Source organism: Myxocyprinus asiaticus, chromosome 42 (assembly GCF_019703515.2).
Source record: "Myxocyprinus asiaticus isolate MX2 ecotype Aquarium Trade chromosome 42, UBuf_Myxa_2, whole genome shotgun sequence".
Taxonomy (NCBI): Eukaryota; Metazoa; Chordata; class Actinopteri; order Cypriniformes; family Catostomidae; genus Myxocyprinus; species Myxocyprinus asiaticus.
Genome location: NC_059385.1, coordinates 2492481 through 2507066, shown reverse-complemented (window position 1 = coordinate 2507066; position 14586 = coordinate 2492481). Strand labels below are relative to the sequence as shown.

General features: G+C 38.1%; 2 protein-coding genes across 2 annotated transcripts in view; both read right to left on the bottom strand.

Annotated features, from left to right (window-relative positions):
* The window catches only part of LOC127433063 (myosin-IIIb-like), a 62361-nt gene extending 54219 nt beyond the window's left edge, over positions 1-8142 (bottom strand). Inside the window, exons 1-3 of the mRNA XM_051684701.1 lie at positions 7892-8142; positions 7282-7347; positions 7033-7163 (exon numbers count right to left, since the gene is read on the bottom strand). Coding sequence (XP_051540661.1) covers positions 7033-7163; positions 7282-7347; positions 7892-7993 — 299 coding nt within the window. The 5' untranslated portion in view covers positions 7994-8142. The remainder of the gene's footprint in view (positions 1-7032; positions 7164-7281; positions 7348-7891) is intronic.
* Positions 8143-10735: 2593 nt separating this feature from the next.
* Positions 10736-14547, bottom strand: LOC127433110 (boophilin-H2-like). Its single transcript, XM_051684775.1, has 6 exons — positions 14408-14547; positions 13804-13998; positions 13537-13701; positions 11585-11650; positions 11304-11382; positions 10736-11181 (listed from the first exon to the last, which is right to left on the bottom strand). Exons 1-6 carry the CDS (start codon positions 14478-14480, stop codon positions 11124-11126), a joined length of 636 nt encoding a protein of 211 aa, XP_051540735.1. The 5' UTR covers positions 14481-14547; the 3' UTR covers positions 10736-11123.
* Positions 14548-14586: the final 39 nt, after the last annotated feature.

Below are 14586 nucleotides of genomic sequence, written 5' to 3'. Positions count from 1 at the left end.
CTATCAATGCTCAGAATGCGAGGATCCATTTCTGAAAAATACACTAAGCCGATAATCTAACTGTAAAGCATCAGTGTAGAGTCTCAGAGGAAAAGCTGCATGCAGAGGAAAATCTTAAATATGTTACCATATGAGTGCAGTGAGTGCTGTCAGTATCAGGCAGGAACTGAGAGGTCCACGGCTCAAAATGTAGTTTTACATATTTTGTTTTACTTGAACAAGATAAACATAAATGATGTTGAAAGCCAAAATATTAAATTCCATGGATCGATATTTACAGAGTAATCCATTATTTTGTAGAGGGGGGTCAAAATGAAGATTTTCGCCAATGATTTTGAAACAAAACTACAGGTCAAGAAAAATAACAGTAGAAAGGTGTCTGCATCCTTTTTTATTTTACACAGAGATGGGTAGATCTATAACTAAAGTCAGTTGACTTCAGCAGCACTTGTTGCATTATATACCAATGGTGTGAGTCCAAAAATTTAAAGAAAAAAACCAAACACTTTTCTTTTTTTTTTTTCCAAAGTTAGAGCGCCTATAACTACAGAAGTATTAAAGATATCTTAACATCCTTCATGAACAAACTTTCATGTTTGTATTTAAATTTTACGGCCCTATATGGTTAAATCCCAGAGATATGGGGCTCTCAATGTGGCTCCATCCAAAAATTGCAGGTAATTGTAGGTAGAAAACCAAATGTGGGTCACAAAGTATGAAGCTAGTTTTTCTTGTCCAACAAAACAAAGGTCTACAGTACAAATAATGTTGAAACTATAAATGTACCTTTTTTATTCACATAAAAACAACAATATCAAAATCTTCCAACACACTTACAATGGAAGTCAATGGGGTCAATTTTTGGAGGGATTAAAGACAGAAATTGTGGCTGAGCTGCGGCTCAGGTGGTAGAGTGGGTTGGACACTAATCGCAGGGTTGGCGGTTCAATTCCTGGCCCACATGACTCCACATGCTGATGTCATTGGGCAAGACACTGAAACCCAAGTTGCTCCCAATGGCAGGCTAGTACCTTGCATGGCAGCTCTGTTGACATTGGTGTGTGTGTGTGTGTGTGTGTGTGTGAGAGAGAGAGAGAATGAGTCACAGTGTAAAGTGCTTTGGAACCACTAAGGTTAAAAAAAGGCACTATATAAGTGCAGACCATTTACCATTTATAGAGGCAGTGGTGGCTCAGCAGTTAAGGCTCTGGGTTACTGAGCCCCAAAGATGCCACTGTTGGGCCCTTGAGCAAGGCCCATGACCCTATCTGCTCCAGGGGTGCCATATCATGGCTGACCCTGCACTCTGGGATATGTGAAAACAAATAAATTTCACTGTATATATGCAAAAATGTATGTATAATGTGTGACCAAAATAAAGGCTTCTAAATGTGAAGCTTATAATTTGATAAAAGCACTTACATTAATTCTTCTGTTTAAACTTGTGTATTACTTGAACTGTAAAGTTGTTTAAATCATTGTTTTTACGGTTTTACGTCATCATGGCAACGAAGTTGTAAAATTGGGATATACGGTAACTACACAGTAGGGCTGGGCTTTTTTTCAGATTTTTCCGATTAATTCGAATTTGCGTTTTGACACTTTTTTTTTTTTTTATCATTAAATTGAGATTTCTCCAAAAACATATTGCAAATGCTATAGTTAGATATGTTGTAAATCCACCAAAGGCTGAATAATGAAGAGAAAAAGAATTCATAGCGCTTGTCTTAATGCCACTCCTCATCTGATCAGCCGCACGTGTGTGGCGTGCTCCAAAGTAACATGACAGGTGAACAACACGGAGACTGATATTAAAGACAGCAGTAACGATTGTACAGTGTAATTGTAGCTCAGCTTTGTCCATCATGCAGGTATACACCGGCTTAAGACCATAACTGGCCTCAGTGTGCATGTGTTGATGTTCTTTTTACCCATAAAAAAGCGTTATTTACGTGACTGTAACGGGCACTTCATTTCATGGAGAGGCTATATATGGGAGAATCAAACATCCACTGCTCCTTTTGCCATGATGATTCAGATAGACCACTAATTATTGATTTGTTCTGTGACGTGTTTCAAGTGTACTGCATTTATAGCCAACATTTGGCAATCGATCATTTTGACAAACTGTGCTAGTTGAATTGTAACGATAAATTATTTAATATTGCTGCACTGCTCAGCGTGAACCACTAGAGGGCTCGTCTCAATCTGCAGGGGTTTATGAATATACACGCAAATTGTCTGATATACAATGAGTACTTTCTAGATAAACTTGATCATTTATAGATAACTTTCTAGATAGACTTGGTTCAGATAAAATGAATCCAAAATATTCTCAGCGAGTCCACTGTATTTCGCAAGGTGGGCGGAATTTCCGGTTGGCTAGCGGAAGTGCGATTGGTTGGCGTTTTGTGTGTAGCCGGTCTTTCGTGCGTGTCATACGGTTAGATTCTTGCTTTTTAAATGTTGTAAGATGTTTTTAAAATTCTCCGGACAATGTGTGCAGTTAATGGTTATCCTAATAATTAAGCGAAACTGAAGTTTTATCTAAAACAGCAATGTTATGATCAGAAACAACTCTCAAAGCACAGCGCTCCAGTCCCAGACGCTGCTTCTTCCATCGGCTGCCTACAGAAGGATTAACTTCGGAACATCTGTTTGAAAAAGCTTTGGAATAATTCGTTTGTGCGCTCTTTTTACTTTATTGTCAAGAAGTCAACAGCGGGGATTACTTATATTATCCACCGTTACGGTCCGGCTGTGATAGTCGTCCAGAAACGGAGCGCAATGAATTACATAAACGACAGCATTATTGTGCTAACAGGTGTGTGTACATGAGCTGTAAGTTCATTAGACGTTTTGAGAGTTTGTTCATTTCTATTCAGCGTTGGCCTTTGTGAATGCTTCACATGTTTTGAAATGGCATATAAGGAACAGTGTTTTACTGTCTGTGAATAGTGATGATGTTTTCAACTGTTTTCATGCTGTGATGCTAAATTGATCAGTTCTACAGTGGAAGACCATAATCATTAGATGAGACACGTACACTAATGATGTTTTATTACATTTGAAATTAACTGTATTATGAGTTTCCTCTTTGCTGCATTGTTCCTGCATGCAATTCACTTTCTTTTGAGTGTCTTTGCAGAATGTGCATGTCTTCCCTTAAGGGGAAAAGGTGATTGGGAAAACAGTGTGGACATTAATTCAGAATCAATTACATTTATATGCACAGCTAGTGCTTTTATGAATGCATACTGTTTTATAGTTGCTTTACAGAGAACATTGACGTTTTGTGAACTATGTTTATAATGTATGTCCAAATAAATGTTTATTTGTATTGCATGTAGTTCTTTTTGTATGGTACAGTTTATTGTGTAGCTGCTAATACATCATTATTTCCTACAAAAGAACAATAAATTCAATCTATCAACAGGATCAGTTGTTCAGTCAACACTAAAACATTTCATGTAGGTTATAGCATTCAGATACGGAGATTAGTATGTAAACTAACAATTATAAAGCTATAATGAGCTTACTACACAGTCATCTCTTGCAAAATAATTGTATTTTATCAGAAAAACTGAGAATGAGTCCTGTAATACACGAGCATCCTGCTGTCTAGACCTCCCCTGTATCTGCAGTAAGTACATCATCTCGGTACAACAAACTCTTCATGTTCTGACTAGACTCAATATATGCTTTAAAATAAACATTTTTCAAAACATGTCCAACTCTACAGCTGTGAAGGCGCTAATAGGCTACATAGCTTTTCAGGTTAGTCTGCTCAGGTTCTTCCATCGATGGATAAAGACTCAACAAAATAACTCAAATGCTTCTAATTGTGATATTTGGCCATCATCTTCAAACCCATAATCATTAACAGATGAGGAAGAACAATATCGCCTCGCTATAATTCTGTGATCATTTGTTCTCAAGTTTCTGTCATTTATTATAATTTTTTTGTTGATTTTTCCCCTTTTTCACCCAATTTGGAATGCCCAATTCCCTATGCGCTTTTAAGTCCTCGTGGTCACATAGTGATTCGTCTTAATCTGGGAGGCGGAGGACGAATCTCAGTTGCCTCCGCGTCTGAGACCGCCAACCCGCGCATCTTATCACGTGGCTTGTTGAGCGTGTTGCCACGGAGACATAGCGCGTGTGGAGGATTCACGCCATCCACCGCGGCATCCACGCTCAACTCACCACGCGCCCCACCGAGAACGAACCACATTATAGCGACCATGAGGAGGTTACCCCATGTGACTCTACCCTCCCTAGCAACTGGGCCAATTTGGTTGCTTGGGAGACGTGGTAGTTTCTGTCATTTTTAATGCTGCGTTAGTACATCACATAACGATTGTTTACGTTTAACCGGAAGTTCCACCCACATCGCCCGCAAAGCATCATGGGACGCAGGAATATTGTGGATACCTACACTGGCTAAGAATTATTTTGCAGTTTGCTATTATTTCTGAACATCTGGGTTTATTAGATTTGAATTTATTTTACATTTACATTTTTCTTGCACACCTTTGTTTCCCGTAATGAAAAGAACTTGGATTTCTTTAACCAGGTTGCCATGCATACTAATAAAGAACATACAATTTGAATCATGTTGGAGTGCATTTAAAACTTGAAAGTCCATAAGTTTGATAAAAAAAATCGAGATTTTATTTTTTTGCCATATCGCCCAGCCCTACTACACAGAAAAGGTTAGTAAGCAATTTTATCACACTAAAATCATGTTAACACACACATATTGCTTACATCTTGTCTAAACAGGAAAACCAATCGATCAGTTAGAAAAACTAAAGTGTACTACATATGAACAGCCTGAAGAAAAACTGTGCTGATTTTGGTGAATGTAGTATGCAAGCTCTGGGTGGAATTGAAGTCAGATTTTTCAATGAAAGTGAATTGCAGTTGGAGATATTTAATCATCCACTATGGGAAAAACCGTAAGGTTGAACGGTTAGAACGTATATAGCAAACTGAGTCAGAACAGGCTGAATATTTCTGCTGAGATTGGTGCTAGTTGAAGAGTTGTGTTTTTAGATGAAACACTGAACAGACACAAGCGGTCTTATCTATCCTGAAGTGTCAAATGTATATGGGAATGCTCGTCTTGTCTCAGCATGTCCAATTGTTGGAAAAACAAACAAGACTGGGCAAGAGATTTAATACTGTATTGCTATCCAAACCAATATCATACACAGTACTGTGCAAAGGTTTTTGGCAGTTGGGAAAAATGTTGCATAGTGAGGATGTCTTCAAAAATAATGACATAAATAGTTTTCATTTATCACTTAATGTCATACAAAGTCCAGTAAACATAAAAAAGCTAAATCAATATTCGGTGTGACCACCTTTGCCTTTAAAACAGCCCCAATTCTCCTAGATACACCTGGACACAGTTTTTCTTGGTTGTTGGCAGATAGGATGTTCAAGCTTCTTGGAGAATTCTCCACAGTTCTTCTATCTATTTCGGCTGTCTCAATTACTTCTGTCTCTTTATATAATCTCAGACTGACACGATGTTCAGTGGGGGGCTCTGTGGGGGCCATGACATCTGTTGCAGGGCTCCCTGTTCTTCTATCTATTTCGGCTGTCTCAATTGCTTCTGTCTCTTTATATAATCTCAGACTGACACGATGTTCAGTGGGGGGCTCTGTGGGGGCCATGACATCTGTTGCAGGACTCCCTGTTCTTCTATCTATTTCGGCTGTCTCAATTGCTTCTGTCTCTTTATATAATCTCAGACTGACACGATGTTCAGTGGGGGGCTCTGTGGGGGCCATGACATCTGTTGCAGGACTCCCTGTTCTTCTATCTATTTCGGCTGTCTCAATTGCTTCTGTCTCTTTATATAATCTCAGACTGACACGATGTTCAGTGGGGGGCTCTGTGGGGGCCATGACATCTGTTGCAGGGCTCCCTGTTCTTCTATCTATTTCGGCTGTCTCAATTGCTTCTGTCTCTTTATATAATCTCAGACTGACACGATGTTCAGTGGGGGGCTCTGTGGGGGCCATGACATCTGTTGCAGGACTCCCTGTTCTTCTATCTATTTCGGCTGTCTCAATTGCTTCTGTCTCTTTATGTAATCCCAGACTGACACAATCTTCAGTGGGGGGCTCTGTGGGGGCCATGACATCTGTTGCAGGGCTCCCTGTTCTTCTATCTATTTCGGCTGTCTCAATTGCTTCTGTCTCTTTATATAATCTCAGACTGACACGATGTTCAGTGGGGGGCTCTGTGGGGGCAATGCCATCTGTTGCAGGGCTCCCTGTTCTTCTATCTATTTCGGCTGTCTCAATTGCTTCTGTCTCTTTATATAATCTCAGACTGACACGATGTTCAGTGGGGGGCTCTGTGGGGGCAATGCCATCTGTTGCAGGGCTCCCTGTTCTTCTGTCTATTTCGGCTGTCTCAATTGCTTCTGTCTCTTTATGTAATCCCAGACTGACACGATGTTCAGTGGGGGGCTCTGTGGGGGCCATGACATCTGTTGCAGGGCTCCCTGTTCTTCTATCTATTTCGGCTGTCTCAATTGCTTCTGTCTCTTTATATAATCTCAGACTGACACGATGTTCAGTGGGGGGCTCTATGGGGGCAATGCCATCTGTTGCAGGGCTCCCTGTTCTTCTATCTATTTCGGCTGTCTCAATTGCTTCTGTCTCAGTTGCTTCTGTCTCTTTATGTAATCTCAGACTGACACAATGTTCAGTGGGGGGCTCTGTGGGGGCAGTGCCGTCTGTTGCAGGGCTCCATGTTCTTCCATTCTAATATTTCTATTTGCAAAACTAATGTTTGGGAGACTAAAATGTATTTTTCTATTGACACACTAAAGCTCAAGATATAAATAACCATCTTAAGACAAATGTTTTTGTGAAACATCTTAAGTTCCTAAAAATTTTGCACAGTACTGTAGAGTTACTGACAACCAGCTTAAACACTTTCATATGGACAGCATTAGTTTTGATGAACCAATGTCATTGCAACAGAAATAAATCAACTAAATGCACACACCTGATTACGATACACTGGTTCTTGGGTCCCGTGGCCAGACGTCCGAGCATTGACTGATACGCTCTGTCCGCCACAGCAAATATATGAGGGGGCAAAGACCTCTTCTCGTGACATTTATACCTCTCCGATACCTGTGTTGAGATTTGGGTCAGAATATCAACTCGGTTATTGATTCTGAACTAGTTTTCTCTGCTCATAAATCTTTCCAAACACTTTTCAGCTAAAGTAACACATGATGTCAGTTCTTACCTCCTTTTCATAGATTGAAAGATACTTAAATGGGTTAATAGCCACCAGGATGTCTCCTATATAGGTCTGAAAATATATAGAAACACAATTTAGACAATCACTCAATTTTAGCTCTTATTGCTGAAGTTCAACAGTTCTCTCAATAATGTCTGGGAATATTCAGGCAGTGGTAGTTGGGTAGTTGAGATGAAAAAAAATACTTTTAGGAAGCTGACATGTACTGCAGTGTGACATGCAATACTCCATCTAAAATAGCATTTTTAAAAACTCTTATAGTTATTGTGTGACTCTTATGACGTCATATTTATTGAGAGACCACATGGATTCTTAGAACTTTTAAAAATGCGTTTGCCTTTTCCAGTTGACATCTAGTTTAAAATGAACTAGTAAATGGAAATGAGATTATACATGAGTTACAGGAATTAAATGATATGCACTTTTATACACATTTTGACCTAAAAGTCCCTGACAGTGTCAAAAACCCCATTTATATATAGTCATATATGCAATAAAACAACTGTCACGAGGAACAGGAGCCCCTTGTTTTATAATCTCCACATAAATAAACCCTAGGTACTTATGACAGAAATTCTTCATCATATTTACTCACGTAAATGTGACTGTGTGTGAAGCGTCCAGTCAAAACTTCCAGCAAAGTTTTCTCGTCCAGTTCGGAGAGATTCGTCAGATCATCGGGAAGATTTTCCTCCATGAGTCCTCTATAAATGACACACTTGAACCTGTTAGAATATCACCTTTCCTCGCATCACAGAACAACAGCTCAACAGCTCGTGCTTTTAGTCCACGTTTAGTCTCTCTCTCTCTCTCTCTCGTTCGGAATAGCACACTACCTGAATACATACTAACTAGACAGACTGACAAACAGACCGATCTATCTGAACACACCCTTCATTTCCCATTGGTCAAACTAGCAGATAGTCCCGCCCCAAACTCACACTATTGGTTGAGCCAAAATAGTTGTGTTGGGCTGGAGGGGTCGCTCAAATCAAACAGAGGAATGATGAAAATGCCACAGAGCCACAGTGTTTACACTTTTTGGGGGAAATCAGCCTACAAATTGTTTACTTATAATTGCTTCTGCATATTAAGCTAGGATAGGAGAAAGTATGGACCCTTTTCACAGACTGTGATGACGCTTTTCTGCCTTATATAGCAGCGTAACTCTAGAAAACGAATTTTTTTTTGGGGGGGGGGGGGGGGGGGTTTCTACCCATTTCTCCCCAATTTGGAATGGCCAATTCCCAATGAGCTCTAGGTCCTCGTGGTGGCATAGTGACTCCCCTCAATCCGGGTGGTGGAGGATGAATCTCAGTTGCCTCCGCGTCTGAGACCGTCAATCCGCGCATCTTATCACGTGGCTTGAGCGCGTTACCGCGGAGACCTAGCACGCGTGGAGGCTTCACGCTATTCTCCGCGATCCACGCACAACTCACCATGCGCCCCACCGAGAGCCAGAACCACATTATAGTGACCACAAGGAGGTTAGCCCATGTGATTCTACCCTCCCTAGCAACCGGGCCAATTTGGTTGCTTAGGAGACCTGGCTGGAGTCACTCAGCATGCCCTGGATTCGAACTCACGACTGCAGGGGTGGTAGTAGAAAACTTTTTTATATTTGCATAATTTTTTTTATTATTTAGTGTACATTTCTAACATTGTACTTTGTATTATATTACCATGGAATTAGTATAAAAAAAAAATAAAAAAAAACCAGTTACCACAGGTGCGATGTAGTTTCCAACACGGCTGCTGAGTAACAGTAAAATTGTCACTTTTATACTGATAGTCATAATCCATCGCTTAATATTTTTCTTCATTTGGAAAGCTGTGGAGACGTGATATTTCTTTTGATGTTGGAGCAAATAGAAAGTAAAAATTATATTTTCCGTGCTCTCCCATTCACCGCAATCAAAGTTTACCCTGCAAAAGTTTATTTCCACATTCCAAAATCCAGAAGTGTGAAAAGGGTCCATTTAAACACTTTAATGCTTAAAGGGAGATGTACGTGATTTTTGTATGGAATGGTATGGAGAAAACATTCCTATTGCCTGAAAGATATCACTAAAATAAGTGTTTAAAAATACCTCACCAGTCTCTGTGACAGCATTCTGTGCAAACATCAAACACAAATGTGACCGCTGTGTTTTCATCAGCCAATCAGAAGACTTTGATTTGCCTTCAGCCTGTCAATCATTTTGCATGTTCTCAGAGTGTAATAATTGATGCGTATCATTCAGATTTAACGGCATATTCAGATTCATAACAGTCATCCGTTCATGACGTTATTTTGCTACTGTTGTGTTTGACAACCGTGAGAAGACCCATTATTAATGCTCTACTGCTCAGTGACGGTCTCAACACTCCAACTGTATCTTTGAAGGGGAAAGAGGGGGCGTGGCTAACTCAACAGCTCAGTCTTGTGGAAGTTCCAGAACAACTAAAATCGCTTACAGCACCTTTAACTTAGCCATGATTTTAATGGATATGTTTGGAGTAGAATACGAGCATACTTTTTTTTTTTAAAGAAATAATAAAAAATTAAAAACATAGTATGTGAAAAAAATATGCAATATACACAATAATAAAAACAACATTATGGCAACACTTTACAGCATTTTATGTTAACAATTATTATATTTGCTATATTATTATACATGTTATATTATGTCTGTGTATATGTGTATATATATTATAGCAATATAACAAATATAATAAATGTTAATGTTAATATTATTTGACATTTAAAATATACATTTATTGTTAGTTTATTTCTATATTTAATGTCTGGTTATTTTTAATTAATATATTTTGTGTGTTCACATTTCTGTACATAATTCTGTAATAAAATACTGTACAAATTTTGCTCATGTCATCTTGGACTTTTTTTTTTTTTTCACAGCAGAAATAGTAAGAGTAGTATGCCAGTATGCTATTCCGAGTATAGTATTGGTTTTTGTCACACTAGAAATGGAGGGTCAAGTCGAGCACATAGTATTGTGGGAAGCAGCACTGTAAACTGCACATTCTGGTAAATGTTGTTGGTCATCTGAATATTCTGTGCATACAGAAAATGTTGCATACTAAGTACACATACTGCATGCTAAATAGTATGCCGTTCCAAACAAATCCTGGCTCATATTAGGCTTATAGATCACTTGGACTAGTCTTAGTAATGCATTAAAGGTTCATGATTCTTGTAAGTTTCCAGCATCTGCCAGTGGTGTGTGTTTTATAGAAACAGGTCATCACAGGTGTGGATGATGTGCAGCAAACACCTACATGTCAACTTCATGAGACCTGCCACCTTTACTGGGAAATATTACTGGAATACTACATTACTGTGACTATTTCTCCATGATTAAATCAATAAATGTATAGTAAGACATGCAATCAGTGGAATACACACATTTACATAAGAATGTTTAGTCTTTATTATACCAATAAAACTTCTCATCACATAACAAAGACTTATGACATCACATCAATACATTATTTCAGCAAGCTCTCTAGAAAAGACAGTCCTCAGATTTGATCATGTACAATTACGAAACTCATATGGTGGAATGCTTCCGATTGACTCCCCCCCACACCCATAAATCATGATTTTACAGCATACAGTACAGAGTCTGGGGTCCTATTCATAACTGAACTCCACTAGTCAGGAGAAATTATTTTAATTGTGAACACTAAATATGCATTGCTGTATATCCATCTTTCTATCACTTTTGAAACATGACTGGTATAAATGTAAAAAATAAAAAATGATACAAAGGCACTAATGACATACAGTATGTACAGACAGGATGCTGTCGCAATAGAGTCTAGTTCAATTCAATATCAGATGTTGGCACCTGCTTCCTATCAGCCTTCTTGCTCTTCCTAAATTGAAAAGATACATCTAATTTAAACATGTTTACATTCTCAAGTATTTCAAGATTGCATATGGCCAAACGACTTTATTGCAGAGGTTTGCTTTATCACCTCCATCGGTTGATACTTACTTATGGAGCACAAACATCACAATAGCAGAAATGACAGCGCCAGCGAATACAAGACCACCCAAAACACCAACGATCAGCCCTGACAGAGGATACATACAGTACCTGTTACAGAAGTGTTTATGGACCTTCAAATAAAAGCTCACACAACTTCAAGGATGCGAAGACATTATTATCCATTGATACATTTAAATATATCGGTGAGACGAGTACACACAGTATGACATCATACAATCAACTTCCTTTTATTCTAAACCAATACATTTAAGTATTTATCACTTTACCTGCATTAACAGTTTTCTGATCAGGGTTTGGAGCATCTTCAGCACCCAGGAGTCTTCCGGATTTTGCTGTGAAAATAAATAAATGATGTGAATAATGATTTCAGGACAGTGAGAATGGACTGACTCCTGGTGGACAACACAAGAACAGACCAACAGCTAAAAAAATAAAACCTATTAGTTGAGCATTTTAACAAAAGAAATCAAGCAGTAACAGTGCTGTCCGATAGTGTGATCATTTGACTATACTATAGCATATCAAAGGCTTTAATATTTATTAAAAGTCTTTATGACATTGTATTAATGAAGGATATTTGTATATGGGATATTAAAATAAACCAAAATGAAATTGGTGACCAGTTGTAGTATCTAAAATATACATTTGCTCTTATCCATGTATAGATATACATAAATGTTAACCTAAAATTGTGATGATGTCATTATATTTGATTATAATATTATTATAAATTGTATTTGATTATTCATATACCATGAATTTAACCTAAAATCTACTTTTTACAGCAGTAAACATTTGTGACATCGTCTTTTTCTCTGTGGTCATCATTACATGCTTTCCTTCAAGTTTAAAGAAGTAAAAAGCAGAAAAGATTAAGTTTTGCCAACTTTGAATAAGGTTAGTTTAACGTTACATTGAAAATATTAGGTTAATTTGTTCTCAGTTCAAACATGTAAAATTGAATGCCACAGCTTGTGTGTAAATATTATTTATGATTGTTTGTTATTTTTACAATGCATCATCATATATCAGTCCTAAAGCAGAAAACCTTGTTGTATTTATTCACTAATTTGAGTAAATTTCACCAGTAAATAAAATAAGTGCATTTTACTTCATTTTTCAAAGCTGGTGTTCCCAGCATGAATAATTAACGAGCTTGCACGGTTTACCCGTTTGCAAATTTATTTACACGGTTTTTATTGTTGATTTTGTTGTTAGGTTTAGTTCTTGTTTTGTGAAGTTTGAAGTTCATTTTCAACTTAAAATTACTCATTAATGATCAAAAAATTATCTTGTGATTGTTACTGTCATCATGTTTTGTGCACCAGGTGTTCAGGTCTGCATACGGTACGTGATAAAGTGTTTCTTAGGAAAGTTCAAAATATAAAATGTTCTAATAAAATCATTTAAATTCTACTCAGATTATTTAAGTATTATGTACATCATATTTGTAAGTAAAAGCTACTGTATTAACTGAAATGTTTAAGTTAAATTTACTCACTTTAATCAACATTATGTCTTGATGTTAAGTAAATTTTACCTTTTTTTTAATTTATATTATTTTCTCCGCTTTTCTCCCTAATTTGGAATGCCCAATTCCCAATGCGCTCTAAGTCCTCGTGGTGGCGTAGTGACTCAATCCGGGTGGCGGAGGATGAATCTCAGTTGCCTCCGCGTCTGAGACCGTCAATTCTGCGCATCTTATCATGTGGCTTGTTGAGCGCGTTACCATGGAGACGTAGCGCATGTGGAGGCTTCACGCTATTCTCCACAACATCCACGCACAACTCACCACACGCCCCACCGAGAGCGAGAACCACATTATAGCGACTACGAGGAGGTTACCCCATGTGACTCTACCCTCCCTAGCAACCGGGCCAATTTGGTTGCTTAGGAGACCTGGCTGGAGTCACTCAGCACACCCTGGGTTCAAACTCGTGACTTCAGGTGTGGTAGTCAGTGTCAATACTCGCTGAGCTACCCAGGTAATTTTATACCATTCGAATCTACTTAGAAAAACTGTGTGTGAAAACTTAAAAAAACTTAGTAAATCTTACTTGTCTTTTTTATGTACTAATAAGATTCTAATGACAATCAGAAAAGCACAAAAGTAAACGTGCAGGTACACTATGGTAATAAGAATTTGAGAAGCTTCACATCCATATACTGTATGTAAAAAACAAAACAAAGAAATGGTGTTTAAAAGACATGAACTGACCTAGACAGATCTTTTTGCACTCTTCTCTGGTATCAAAGCGGTTGCCGTTCCCTTGACAACCTCCATACAAGAACACTCGGCAGTTCTTCTCTGTACTGTCATAATAATACTTTGGGATTATGGCAAAACAGGTGCCTTGGTCCGGTGGCAGAGAACACACTTCATCTGACACACATTACCATTAAACAGAAGAACATCATTAGAGTCATGTAAAATCAACAAATACCATTTCCAAACTAATTTTCTTCGTAAAGATGAGCGTTATACCTTCACTGGGATAGATCTCATTGTATTTTGACGAACATGCTTTCATGCATTCTTGATCAGAGTCATAACGGTTGTTGTTGCCGCCCTGTCCTTTGTAGTAGAAGGGGGTACAGGATCCTAACTGGGGGTCAAAGTGAAATCTATAAAGCTTGTCTTCTCCTGTGCCTTCATCGATGATATCTGTACACTGTGGGCCTGAAAAATAAATACATCGTCAAAAGGTGTCTCATCTCTACAATTGTCTATGAAGTTACACTTGGAGTAAAAATAAAACTCTTGTCTTTTGTCATATAAACACTGCAAGTCAAACGTTTGCACACACTTGACTACATTTATGTTTCTACATATTCCCATACTACATTTGTGCAATTTCATAGTTTGATGGTTTTACTACTATTCTGAAATACGGAAAATAGTAACAATAAATAACGAGTATGTGTGTCTTTTTGACTGGTAGTGTTTAAATATTAAAATGCAAATGTATTAGAATTTATTATCACTAGAAATTCTACAATGACTTAAATAATACACATATACACTTTCTGTAAAGGCCTATAAAGACTATAGAAACCTCTCACTCACACACACACACACATCAACTCACCCATGGATGAAACAGACACCAATCCACATGTAAGAAAGACCATCAGAGAATAAAGAAGGCCTAAAGACTTCATATTGATTGTTCAGGTTTCACTCCTCTGCGATGTGAACTGCAGCGACTTGTTCTGCACTGAATAACTCCGCTCGAGTCCAGTTTTTGTCCTTTAGACTCTCTTATCA